Source organism: Martes martes (assembly GCF_963455335.1).
Source record: "Martes martes genome assembly, chromosome: 10".
Lineage (NCBI taxonomy): Eukaryota > Metazoa > Chordata > Mammalia > Carnivora > Mustelidae > Martes > Martes martes.
Window position 1 is genome coordinate 59,806,428 of NC_137898.1, and position 14,386 is coordinate 59,820,813.

General features: G+C 42.4%; 1 protein-coding gene across 2 annotated transcripts in view; it reads left to right on the forward strand.

The window, feature by feature from the left end:
* The window catches only part of PAAF1 (proteasomal ATPase associated factor 1), a 40,556-nt gene extending 35,717 nt beyond the window's left edge, over positions 1 to 4,839 (forward strand). Inside the window, exons 11-12 of one of the 2 annotated variants that reach the window (XM_080817644.1) lie at positions 281 to 363; positions 3,723 to 4,839. In XM_080817644.1, coding sequence (XP_080673770.1) covers positions 281 to 363; positions 3,723 to 3,800 — 161 coding nt within the window. In that variant the 3' untranslated portion in view covers positions 3,801 to 4,839. The remainder of the gene's footprint in view (positions 1 to 280; positions 364 to 3,722) is intronic. The other variant, XM_080817645.1, reaches the window with a different exon arrangement.
* The last annotated feature ends 9,547 nt before the right edge of the window (positions 4,840 to 14,386 follow it).

Here is a 14,386-nt window from a genome sequence, read left to right on the forward strand (position 1 = left end):
TGCTCTGTGCCCTTGGCAGGTATTTCTCATCAAAGACAGCCCTTCTTCCCACTGAGCTTGTACTTGTCCTTCAGATCCTCTAACCCAGCATTTTAGGCAGCCACTGTAGCTCCTCATATTTGACCCACATAATGAGGCCTGTTTGCCATTCTGGGTCTTGGGATAAACTTCTTTAGGCTCATGATGTACTGAAATAAACTACAATACTGATTTTTTTTTTTAAAGCTCCTTTGCGTGCAGCTTTTCTTTAGTTCTCTAAATTTTTCTTTCTGCCTTTTAGGTGATGGAAGCTGTTTCATTGTCCAGCAAGACCTAGACTATCTCATTGAGCTCACTGGAGCTGACTGTGACCCTGTGTTCAAGGTACAGGCCCGAGAGGCACCTGGGTGATTCCCACCTGAGATCTAAGGCTTTTGAAGGGACTGAATCCAGCTACTTTGTGGGCATTCTGAATGATAAAATACTTACGGATGAAATAAAAGTCAGTGAGAATTTTGAGTCAGAAGTGATTTCACCACTTTTTAGCTCTAGAAACTTGAAAAATCATTTCACCTCCTCAGTCTGTCAATTCTTCTATAAAATGAGAGTAATGAGATAATGTATATGAAAAATAGTTGTAAATTTTAAATCTTCTATAAATATTTAGCTGTCATTATTATTACTATTTAAAGTTCAAGACTGTTTATCTCATTTGATTAGAAAGAGAAAAACAAAAGGGGAAATAATATTTATTTATTTATTTAAAAATTTTATTTATTTATTTGACAGATAGAGATCACAAGTAGGCAGAGAGGCAGGCAGAGAGAAGAGAGAGAGGAGGAAAAAGCAGGCTCCCTGCTGAGCAGAGAGCCTGATGTGGGGCTTGATCACAGGACCCTGTGATCATGACCCGAGCTGAAGGCAGAGGCTGAGCCACCCAGGTGCCCCGGAAATAATATTTATTGACTAGACATTGTGCTGGATGTTTTACATGTATCTTATTTCATTGTTGTTAATATTCTTGAGGTATAAGGATTATTATTTCTATTGTTTTTATACTTTTTTAAAGTTATACAGTTAATACATACCTATAAAAATTCAAACAATACAAAATTACTCAACTTTCAAGTCCCCTTTAAGACCTTTTTAGTTCTACTCTTCTTTCCAGGAGTAACTAGCATTAACACTTGAGCATGTATCTTTCAAGACTGTTTTTGGAAAATTTTCACTTACATCTTTGTGTTTATGTAATTATGTAAATAATATAGTTTTATCTTTAGTTTGTGCATAACTGAAAACATTCTATATGTTTTGTATTGTTCTCTGACTTTTTTAACATCTTAGAGCTCTTTTCAGATAAATGCAAATAGATCCACTTCATTTTTAAAATTCCTGCATAGTGTTCTATATTGTGAATCAACATACCATTTTCATTTTATAAGTGAGGAAGCTGGAGTCCAGAGTGATTGAGAAAGTTGCCTTAGGTCATGTAGGTACACTTTAGCACACCTGAGATTAAGCTACCTCCAGAATTCATGCTTCTTCCACTAAATTAGTGGTTCTTAACCTTTGAGTCTTGGGCTTTTTCTCTTCTTTTCTTTCAGTTGAGATCTCATCTCATACTGTTTTGCTAGTCTGCGTGGGTACATTAATCCTAATGAGTTTAGATTTATGATGAGTGGGCTCAATCATACAGTAACATACACACATATACACAAATTATTTTTAAAAAGTAGCGCATAGGGACGCCTGGGTGGCTCAGTTGGTTAAGCCACTGCCTTTGGCTCAGGTCGTGATCCTGGAGACCCGAGATCGAGTCCCGCACCAGGCTCCCAGCTCCACAGGGAGTCTGCTTCTCCCTCTGACCTCCTCGCTCTCTCTCACTCTCTCTTTCTCTCTCAAATAAATAGAATCTTTTTTAAAACGCATATATTATGCTCCTATAAAGGTTGATTAAAAACCTCTAGTTTCAAGAATCAGTCTGATTTTGAAGATGAACTATTTTGGTCATGTTTGTACAGTGCTATGTTATTGAACTGCAGTGTATGTTTTTTACAAGGACACTGATGAGGGGCACCATCTGGTATTAACTTTAACCTTAGCTGGCTTCCCCCTTCTCTCCCCAAAATCCCTTGACCAAGAGTTCTCCGCTGTAAAGATTGAAAAGACCCAGTGATACTTTGGCAGCAGTTCTATTGCTGCATGGAGGTAACAGAAGCAGGCCCAGGTCCTCCTCTCATTCTTCCACACTGTGCAACTCACAAATGGCTCTGAGATGATAACATTCACTGTCGTGCCTAAAAACTTAGGGACATGGAGAGTCAGATAGAGCATGGGAAAAGAAAATCATAGGTGGGCACATGAAGAGCCAAGCTGCTCTGTCCAATACCTGTGTAATGTATGGTTTAACTAAATGTGGCTGAACTACTAAAAGTAAACCTGCTTGACTCACCTTCCAAAGCAGAACAAGACTAAAAAGCTCAGACGTGCATTTTCTCATATGCATAGGTTCCGCCAGTGGTGAGGAGCTCATATACAGGATCTCTACTCCTGCATAGTACAATGCATGCACACAGCACATCTAGCCGCTGAAGGGCTCTACGGGCCCACCCTCCCAGATCACATGCACGTTGTAGCTCCTTCACCCCTAGGACATCAACACCCCTCAGCACGAGGTCAGAGGAGTGGGCCCACCTACCATTACAGGTGCTGGCTGTCTCTCTGCTGCGGCTGAAAGGGACACTGGTTTTTGGTTTCTTTGAACCAGTCCCTATTATTCCTAGTCTGACTAGCTGGTTCCATTGTAGGGCTGGTTCCTCTACAGGTCTTACTTCCTGGATGCTCTGATCAACCTCGTTTTTCCACCTTCGCTCTGTAAATGTATCCCAGAACCACTATAACAGCTTCTGTGACAAAAACCAAGAGTAGAATGATGACAAATGTGACACATCAACAGCAGCTCTCCCAGATTGGGGCACAGTAGCCAGTCAGCCTGAAAATGAAAAGTGGGGCTCCATAGCGATGATAATTATAGCAGGGACGAGAGGATGCACATCTTCAAAGAAATGGTCGTCGTCATCATAAGTGATGAAGACAGGGGCTCCCACATAGCCTAAAAGGCCAGAATGCGAGCTGCCCCCGACCCTGAAGATGAGGTTGAGAAACTCCAGAAGTCTTGGAGGAGGTGATGCTGCACTGGACCATCCATGGTGCTGGCAGCCCTACGGACACCATGCGCTCTCCAAGCAAGGTAGCAGTAGTGGTGGCGGAGCCTACAGTGGCCTTCATCTCAGCCCGTGGTGCCGTGGCGCAGCCCCAGCCTGTGCCTCGCTCCTCCACGTTGCTGCTGCCTCAGGTTTCTTTGAGAAGTCGATGAAATCCCCTCAGGCAGGCACATATTGAGAACTTCTTTGAATATAATTTTATAAGGTTCAGGGATATACCGGCCAGTCTATGGGTCGTCTCCTTTCCCAGATCCAGACCCTCTGCCCTCAACTATGGACTACACTATGGGGTTTGCTCTCAACTTGGCTGATTAGTTTCTCTGTTCTGTAGTCCTAAGGGATCTGGATCCTAACCGGCTATTTTAAAATACTGATCATGGATCTAATTCTTCTCTTGTCTTTGGAGTCAATAGAGCTTCTTAGACTCACTTGTACTAATGGAGATCAATGACGAGCTTCTATCTTCTTGAAATGGAAGACTCCCAGGCTTCCTTTGAGCTGTGAACTTTTATGTTCCAGGTAGCCACATGGGAGAAGCAGATCTACACATGCTGTCGAGATGGTCTTGTGCGACGCTATCAGCTCTCTGATCTCTGACTCCTTGGAAAAGGATGAAGTTAATGAAAAATATTGGCTCTAATCAACAAAGACATTAGTCCTTCTCAAGGACCATGGCCCCTTATTGTTTGGGGCACCCTTTGGGTGTCACAGAAAATCAGCTGCATTGGCCCATGTGGAAGTATCATTCCATGACAAGACCTACTGTGAACTGAGTAAGAAGCTCACACATACTCCCTATATACACTCACCCCAACAGCACAGGGCAAGGACATGGGTGCTTACACTTTGATCGCATACCATTGTGTTAAATGTTTACAAGGACCAGAGGACTAAAGCCTGTGCTCTGAAGGAAATAAAGAGAATGTGTTTGGAAGAGTCTGAATTTGAAAAACTTTGTTAAATATTCTTACTCCAGCAGAAAGCCATTCAAGTTGATGGAACTCCTTTCTCGGACACTTCCTGTTGGCCTACCCATAGAGAAAGACTGCTTGTTAACAGTAACTATCCTTTAAGCAGGAGCCTGTGAATGATTCCTATACAGGTAGGGAAGCCAACTTTCTCAGTTTTCCTTGGACTGAGGGGTTTTCTGCTACGTGGGACTTTCAGTCCTAGGCAAACTGATAGGGTTGATCAGTCTATGTACAGGCAATAAAGTAGAATCCTATCATTGTAAGGGCAGTGGCTGTCCAAGTGTGGTCCCTTAACTGCCGAATCAGTATCACCTGGGAACTTGATAGAACTAGAAATTCCCTAGGCCCCACCTCAGCCCTAAATCAGAAATTCTATGGGTAGAGCCAGCCAGGTGATTCTGATGCATGCTAAAGCTTGAGACCTAGAGGAAGAAATAATGAAGGGCACTTTCCTCATAGCTGGAACCCAGCGCTCATAGGATGGTGAGGCTGGTCTATAGAGGATGAGGCTGGAGAGGTGGGCCGGGCCCAAGCAGTGAAGGGGCTTGAGTCCCAGGTAAGGAGCTTGAATTTTATTTGGTTGGCAAGAAACCCACAGAAGAGTTTTAAGCAAGGGTTTAACGTGGTCACTTTTTTTTCCCCCTAAATATAAAAATGGAGTCATAATGCATGAGTTCCGTGTTTTATTTTCACTTAGAATCTCTGAGTTCTTTCAGTACATTTAGACCTCCATCGTTCTTTTTAACACTTTCCGGAGTTTTACATTTTAGAGATTACTAGAGAAAAGGTTTCTTGGACAACACAACACTTGAGCTGAGCAATATAGGCTAAGATCTGGATTTATTTAAGGGAAGAAGCCAGTATCTGGCTGGGGTAACAGTATGGTTCACAGCATTCTTAAAGGTATATTCGCATGTAATATTTATAACTTCACTATGACATGCAGGTAGTGAGACTCAGATGAATTGATTGGCCAAGGGTCATAGGGAACAGAAATTTTAACACAGTTTATCTTAACTTTAAATCCATTTTTTTCTACTTGTTGTATATGCCTAAATTGTGAAAATAAAATAGTCATTGAATATTACTGGTCATCTATGCTATACTAGGGACTGTATTTATATATTTAATCCCAACAACATTCTTAAAAAGGAAATGGCATTATTTTGTTTTATAGATAAGGAAACTAAGGCTCAAGAAATTAAGTACCAAACCCTTGATTTGGGCCTTGCTTAGTTTGTCTCCAAGACTCTGTCTTCTGTATGCTACATGGTCTCAAGACCTCTGGGACTTGACCAGTTCCATTTAAGGAGTGATTTGTGATAAGGTCAGGTAGACCCAAAGGGACATATTCCAGAGCTCAGAAACGTTGGATCCAAGGAGATCTGGAGAGAACCTCTTAGAAGTCAGATGAAGAAGACAGGATGAAGGAGGATTGGGTGATTTCACACAAGCAGGTATGTCTGTGAGTTCCTCTTCCAGGACTTGCTATACACTGCCGTCAGCTGTGATAGTCTGGTTGTAATGGGTGCAGTGACCCTTGACAGATGCCCTGAAATCTAGATCCAAACAGGAGGAGGGAAGCTAGCTTTTAGGTGACTCAAAGCCTTGTCTATTGTGAATGGAATCTCCCCAGTGTTAGCAGACAGCCTTTTTTTCCCTTTTGGGTTGAGGAGTGCATTATGGGTAAGGAAGGGTGGACAACCTCCATCTGCAGCAGTGCAGGCTCAGGTAAGCTAGACTTTGTTTCTTGGCTTTCAGACGCCCCCTTGTGACTTCTTGTGAGAAGTGCATCTATTTCTCTGAATGGAAAGCCGGCAGTGACATCCACTAGCGTGCATGTAATTGGTGCCAGGCAGTCCTCACAGTAGCCTTGCAGAGTAAAGGTTTCTTTTTCTTGAACATGTCTCTTTTTGGATAAATTTTATATTTTTATTATTAATTTACCTTTTTTTTGGATTTTATTTATTTGAGAGAGAGTGTGAGCGAGAGAGAGCATGAGTAGGGGGGGCAAGGGGCAGAGGGAGAGAGAGAAGCAGACTCCCTTCTGAGCAGGTAGCCCGATTTGGGGCTCGATCCCAGGATTCTGGGATCATGACCTGGGCCCAAGGCAGACGCTTAACTGACTAAGTCACCTAGGAGCCCCTAATTTACTTTTCACCTTGAAATCATTTCACACTTGAGAAAAGTTGTAAGGATGTGGTATCTGTTTAACATTTAGGGACTTCTGCCTGTTTTCCAAGTGGCTACACCATTTTACATTCTCAGTGGCAGTATATAAGGGTTCTTATTTCTCCATGTCCTTGCCAACCCTTGGTCTGTCCACCTTTTATCATAATCAGGTGAGGTTAAGTTGGTTAAAATGGTGCCTACCAGGTTTCTCCATGGCAAAGTTAGTAGTTTGTGGAGAGCTACTTTGAGACTATATGAATATACTGCTCCTCATCCAACTTGCATCATCTAGTGGCAGCCTTTGTTGATGACTTCTGTCTGAATCAGTTATTCCTATTCTAACTGCCAAATAGTGATTTTATAATTCCATCATTCTTTTTACATTTATAATTGGCTTTCTACTGTGAGACTTTCCCTTCTCTGCCATTTATTTAATTACTGATTCACTCTCTCATTCACCATAGGTTTATTAATATGGACTACACATGGATTCATATTTTATTTTATGGATTATAATCCATTATTGCTACTATTTATTTTGGTGGTTAATTTTTCTCAGTTGGACCCAGTGGTAGCCCCTTCAAGATGGATCATATGTCCTTTTTTTTTTTTTTTAAAGAAAACATTTTAATTATTCATCTGTCAGAGAGAAGGAACAGGGGGAGTGGCAGATAGAGGGAGAAGCAGGCTCCACGCTGAGCAGGAGCCCGAGGTGGGACTCGATCCTAGGGCCCTGGGATTATCACTTGAGCCAAAGGCAGATGCTTAACCAACTGAGTTGTCCAGATGTCCTGATGTTATGTCCTTTTGATGTGTTAATAGCATTCTTTTAGCACTTCCATATTTTCTGATACCACAAGCTATTCAAATTTCATCTTATAATTTCCCATCCCAGTCCTGGAATCAACTATTTGTCTAGATAGCTCTGGTTCCTTTTAGTGGAGAATGGCATTTGGAAATCAGGATCTGGGCACTATATGTATACTCTTTACTACTAGGGTATTATTGCTTCTAGGTTGGATCAGTGGACAGTACTCTGATGTGGAGTCTCCCATTTCAATATCCCTCATTCTGTATATATATTAAAAAATCATAAATTCACACTGAAGTCCCCTAATTCCAGTCCAACTCCACTGGGATTATTCTAGTCTTCTGCATATAAACTTCCTTCCTCCCAACAGTGAGAAACTCGGCTGTCATAATTCTCAATGTTTCACTTGCTCAATACCTCTGTGAGTAAAGAGTGTGGCAGCCACACAGGCCATCTCCCCTTTCACCCCAGCCCCTGCATACATGGTGTCCCTCAGATAGAGTCTCCTTGTTCCCATGTTCACCTCAGCCAGTCCCAGGCTGAACAAGGCCTTCCCCCAACCGTCTGGATTTAATTTTTTTTAAGATTTTTTTTTTTTTGACAGAAATCACTAGTAGGCAGAAGTAGGCAGAGAGGCAGGCAGAGAGAGACAGGGAAGCAGGTTCTCATGACCTGAGCCATAGGCAGAAGCTCAACCTGCTGAGCCACCCAGGCACCCCTGGGTTTAATTTTTTTTTTTTAAGATTTTATTTATTTATTTGACAGACAGAGATCAAAAGTAGGCAGAGAGGCAGGCAGAGAGAGAAGAAGGGAAGCAGGCTCCCTGTTGAACAAAGAGCCCGATGTGGGGCTCGATCCCAGGACCCTGGGATCATGACCTGAGCCAAAGGCAGAGGCTTTAACCCACTGAGCCACCCAGGCGCCCCCCCGGGTTTAATTTTTAATAACATATTTTTTCTGGTAATAAGAGTTTTTTTTTAAAAAAAAAAGGCCCCACACACAAAAAGACGCTCAATTCCAGTAGTTAAGTGCAAATTAAAACCCACAAGAAATCTCAGAAATGCAAAAAATAAAATAATGCGATATTTTCACTTTACAAATAAGCAACTGTGGCTAAGAAATCATTGTTTAAGGTCATAAAACTAGTAGCTAATGGACAGGATTTGGAACTTGGGCTCTGACTCTATTACCTCAATGCTAAGGAAGCATTTTCTATACATGCTTTTGTATAGTTTTATATTTAATATTTTCACATCTGCCCTGTACTGGAGTTTATGGTCATAATCCCATTTATTCAAGGAAATAGACGTGGGGCCATTAAGTAAACTTGCTTCAGGTCACACAAATCTGAAGTGAGCATTGCAGCATCAAGATACAGTGGCTTTCTCACCACTCAACTTTCTTTTTTTAAACTTCATTTAAAAAAACCTTCAGTGCAATATTAAAAAGCAATACAGCCAGCTGGAGTGACAACCAACAGAAAGAGACCATTAGGGAAGACTCAGGGACCCCACTCCAGCTGCTCCTAGGGGCCAGAGGCCAGGGGCAGACCCAACTGGGGAAGAGAGGAAAGACCACCCACCAAAGTGAACAGGCAGAACAAAACATATAAGAAATATCTGGCTGAACTGAAGAGGATCTAGGGGAGAGGGGAAGCCCCCATTTTTTCCCCCAAATGTCCTAGACTTGGGAGGGCTGTCCTCCTGGGGTGAAATTAGCAGGCCCTGTCCCACTCCACACTCCTCTGTGGTAGAGTACAGGATGTGCTGGGGGCCACATGTGTGTATGCTTGGGGAAACACAGGGAAGAGATGAGTAGGGAGGAATGCCCCTCACTGGAATCTTATGTGGGCTGAGAGTGACCCCCTCCAGTTCCTAGACTCTGGGGTCTTGGTAGATGGGGGTTGGAATGGGTTGGGGCAGAGGGAAGGCTGGGTGCTCAGCCTAGAAAGCCAGCAGGGTCATCATCCTCAAAGTGGCCTTTCTGCAGCACCTTGATGTAGTGCTTATAGATTTTCAGGGCTGGGCCCAGGTAGATGGACAGGCCAGTCAGCATTATCAGTGCACTGCATAAAGACTGGTCATTGATATCCCACTCTTCGAAAGCTGTTGCCTGCTTGGGGAAGCTGGCCTCGATAAAATATTCAACCACGTCCATCACTGTCCACTCCAGGGAATCAACCAGCTTCTCTTTGCCCCCAGAAGGACACCAAAGGGGGTTCCATATGCCCCGGGTAGGGCTGGTTTTCCTAACTGACCCCTCAACTTACCCCAAACCTGCAGTTGACTTCTTAGGTCTTTAATTTATTTCTCTGTCCTTTGGCCCAACTCCAGAAGTGTGTTTTAACTCCTCCAAATATACCTAAAGTAGGCCTCAAAGGATATGAAATAGCTACTTTAAAGCAGGTCCTCCTCTAAATAGTGTGGTTTCAGAGGACCCAGAAAATTTCTTAAATATCTCAGTCACTAATATCTGAAATGCCACCAAGGGACCCAGCGTTTTCATCCACAGTTAGAGATGAGCTTTAAAATGTAGCCCTCTTTTTCCCCATCTGACTGACATTAATTAGATCCTTTTTTTTTTTTAAGAGAGGAGGGTGGGAGAAAGATAGTCTTTTTTTTTTTTTTTTTCTTTTAGAAAGAGGGCATGGTGGGGAGAGAAGCAGAGGGAGAGGGAGAGAGAAACTCAAGTGCTAAGCCCAACACTGGGCTCAATCTCACCACCTGATTATGATCCGAGCCAAAACCAAGAATTGGACATTTAACTGACTGCACCGAGAGAGAGAGAGAGAGAGAGAGAGAGAGAGAATGAATCTTAAGCAGGCTCCACGCCCAGGGTGGAGCCCAAGACAGGGCTCCATCTCAGGACCCCAGAGATCAAGACCTGAACCGAAATTAAGAGACACTTAACTGAATGAGCCACCCAGGTGCCCCTGGATCCTTTTTTAAGAACACATTTACATTTGAGAAGAGTAAAGGAGTAGCACTTAGAAAAGAAGCTCCTAAAGAAGGAGGAGGAGGAGAAAAGGAAGGGTTATAGTGTGGCATTGGCCCAGGGAAAGACCAGTGGACCAGTAGTGGACCAGTAGTGGACCAGTAGTCCAGATACAAACCCACGCATATATGGAAAGTTTATACATAACGCAGCAGTCAATACAGATTGGTGGGGGAAACAGAGAATTGCTAAATAAATGGTTCTGGGACAACATCATATCAAAAAGAAGAAAATGATACTACCTTGTACCATATACCAGAAAAAAAAAGTTCTAGGTGAATTAAAGACTTAAGAGTGAAATGGACTCTCAGAAGAAAATATAGGTGAAAATCTTTATGACCCTCTACAGAGAATATTTCTTTTTTTTTTTTTTTTTTTTTAAAGATTTTATTTATTTATTTGACAGAGATCACAAGCAGGCAGACAGGCAGGCAGAGAGAGAGGAAGGGAAGCAGGCTCCCCGCTGAGCAGAGAGCCCGATGTGGGGCTCGATCCCAGGACTCTGGGATCATGACCTGGGCTGAAGGCAGAGGCTTTAACCCACTGAGCCACCCAGGCGCCCCTACAGAGAATATTTCTTAGACATAAAAAGTATAACCAAAAAGGAAAAGATTGTTAAGTTCTACCCCACTAAAAAAAAATGGTAAAAACACAAGCTCGGAAATGAAAGGGGTTTGTATTTTATCTATTTTCGACAAATATAAAACATGAAGAGTCTCCCCTACCCCCCAAAAAAGCCCAGTAGAAAAGTGGTCAAAAGAGGAACACCTGAGTGGCTCAGTTGGTTGAGCATCTGGTTTTGACTCAGGTCATGATCCCAGGGTCCTGGGATTAAGTGCCACACTGGGCTCCCTGCTCAGTGGGAAGTCTGCTTCTCCCTCTCCCTCTGCTGGCCATTCCCCCTGCTTGTGTGCTCGCTCTCTCTCTCTCTCTCTCTCTGACAAATAAGTAAAACCTTAAGACAAATGGGCAAAAGATATAAATAGGCTTTCACGATATAAAACAAAATGGCAATAAACATGAAAAGACAAAAAAATGCAAATCAAAGTCTGCAATGAGTTGCTGTTTCACATCCATATTCGCAAACATTTAAAAACTTGACATCAGTGGTGCCTGGCTGGTTCAGTGGGTCGAGCATGCAACTCTTGATCTCAGGGTTGTAAATTCAAGCCCCATGTTGGGCATGGAGTCTACTTAAAATAAGACACACACACACACACACGTATATGTATATATGTGTACATGTACTTTAAAAGAAAATTTAAAAAATTTGACATCAAGAATTGGTAAGGATGTAGGGGCACCTGGGTGGCTCAGTTGTTGAGTGTCCCCCTTCAGCTCAGGTCATGATCCCGGGGTCCTGGATGGAGCTCTGCATCCAGCATCAGCCTCCCTGCTTGGCAGTAGGCCTGCTTCTCTCTCTCCCACTCCCCCTGCTTGTGTTCCCTCTCTCGGGCTGTGTCTCCCTCTGTCAAATGAATACATCTTTCTGTCTGGTGAGCTGGTTGTTAAATATTTACAAGTACGCCACAGGAGATGCATAGTAGTGAAACAATGAATAAAAGCAAGCGAATACTAAGAAGGTAGAGAGGAGCACACAGGGGCAACATTCCTTCAGTAAGGAATGTTCTAATGCTGCTCTTCTGTGCATATGAACTTCATAAGGAAAAGAAAATAAGCAAGGGTTAGCTTGGTGGAAGGCAGGGCCAGTGGCATGTATATATATACACACTGGAGGATCTGAGAGAGGTAGCTCCAAAGGTGAATGTGAGAGAGAGAATGGTTAGTTGGGGCAGTTGCAAGCATGCTTTTCATGCTCAAGCATTCTGAGAAGGAGCAAGGGGGTTGGTGTGCCCTGGCAGGAGAGATTAGGGTAGATGGGGCAAGAGCAGATCACCGCATGCCTGTGTGCCAGGGTCAGCAGTTTGGATTAACTGTGGGCAATGTGTGGGCAAATGTCTTGGCAGGGTGGGCAGGATAGTGAGGAAGTTGGAAAGGCTTTGCTGGAAAGTGAAAGCCAAAGCAAGACCATGGCTCTGAGGAGGAAGAGGCTTAAGAGGTGCCTAAGATGTAAAACAGACAGAGCTTAGTGACTGATTGGATGTGGGATGTGGAAAACAGGACGCTTCTACCCACAAGGATGTAGAACAGAATTCCCCACTCTTTAAGGGTGGGCCATGAAATGACTTTCTTCCAAGGAGTACAATCCAGAGAGGAGGAAACAAAAGTAACCTTACAGTGGAGAGAAAACTGACAATGCTACCTCAGCCAGTGAAGATCATCATCGCCAGTGATGTCATGTTGATAGTAGGTCCCTTTGATATGTTGGGATGAGAATGGCATTTCACCTCTGTGGTCTTCCTTCCAGAAGCCCCTAGCCTAAGTCTAATCATAGAAAAAATATCAAGCAAATCCCATTGAGAGGCTGTACAAAATACGCGACCAATACTCCTTATTAAACTATCAAAGTCATCAAAAAACAAGAAAAGTGAGAAACAGTTTTAGCCAGCATAAGCCTAAGGAAAACTGACAACTAAAGGTAATGTGGTATCCTGGCTGGAATCCTGGAATAGAAAAAAAAGACATTAGGTTAAAAACTAGGAAATCTGAAAGTATGGACTTCCATTATAAATGAGGTATCTGGAAGAAATAAAACTAAAAGGCAACTTACTGAATGGGAGCAGATATTTGCAAATGACATATCTAATAAAGGACTAATATACAAAATATACAAAGAATTGCTAAAACAAGACCCAAAAAACAAATACTCCTATTAAAAAAAGGGCAGAAGCCATGAACAGACATTTCTCCACAGAAAACCTACACGTGGCCAACAGACACATGAAAAGGCACTCAACATCACTCATCATCAGGGAAATGCAAATCAAAACTATGATGAGATATCACCTCACACCTAAATTGACTGAAATTAACACAAGAAACAACAAGTGTTGGCAAGGATGTGGTGAAAAAGGAGTCCTCCTGCACTGTTGGTGGGAATGCAGCCACTATGAAAAACAGCATGGAGGTTCTTCAAAAAGTTAAAAATTAGACAAACCATAAGAGACTCTTAATCTCAGGAAACAAACTGAGGGCTGTTGGAGTAGAGGGGGCTGGGAGGGATGGTGGGGGTGGGTGATGGACACTGGGGAGGGTACATGCTATGGTAAGTGATGTGAATTGTGTAAGACTGATGATTCACAGACCTGTACCCCAGAAACAAATAATACATTATATGTTAATAAAACACATATATATGTATATATGTGTGTGTACATGTATATATATATATGTATATGTATTTATATGTGTGTATATACACACACACATACAAAAAAAGTTTAAAAATATGGGGTGCCTGGGTGGCTCAGTCATTAGGTGTTTGCCTTCAACTCGGGTCATGATCCTGGGCTCCTGGGATTGAGCCCATGATCGGGCTCCCTGCTTGGTGGGAGGCCTGCTTCTCCCTCTTCCACTCCTGCTTGTTTTCCCTCTCTTGCTGTCTCTCTCTGTCAAATAATAAATAAAATCTTAAAAAAAAAAGTTAAAAAATAGACCTACCTTATGATCCAGTAATCGCACTGCTGGGTATCTATCCAAAAAATACAGAAACACTAATTCAAAGAGATACATGCACCCCTGTGCTTATAGTAGCATTATTTACAATAGCCAAATTATGGAAACAGCCCATGTACATGAATAGATAACGAAGTCGTGTATTTATGCAACAGAATATTGTTCAGCCATAAAGAAGAATGAAATCTTGCCATTGGCAACAGCATGGATGGAGCTAGGGAGTGTTATGCCAAATGAAATAAGCCAGTCAGTTTAAGTCAAATACAATATGGTTTCACTCATATGTGGAATTTAAGAAACAAAACAAAACATGGGTGGGAGTGAATGAGAGGCAAACCAAGAAACAGATGCTTACCTATAGAGAACAAACTGTTGGTTACCAGAGGGCAGATGGTGGAGGGATGGGTGAAACAGGTGTTGGAGATTAAGGAGGGCATTTATTGTAATGAGCACCAGGTGATACACGAATTATTGAATCACTGTATTGTACACCTGAAACTAATTTAACACTGTAAACTATAGTGCAATTAAATTAAAACTTAATAAATAAATGTCACTAAATTGAACACTAGAAAAAAAATCCCAGTGTATCAATATTGATTATTATTTGTGCTAAGTATACCTTACTCATGTAAGCCATTAATAGTACAGGAAACTGG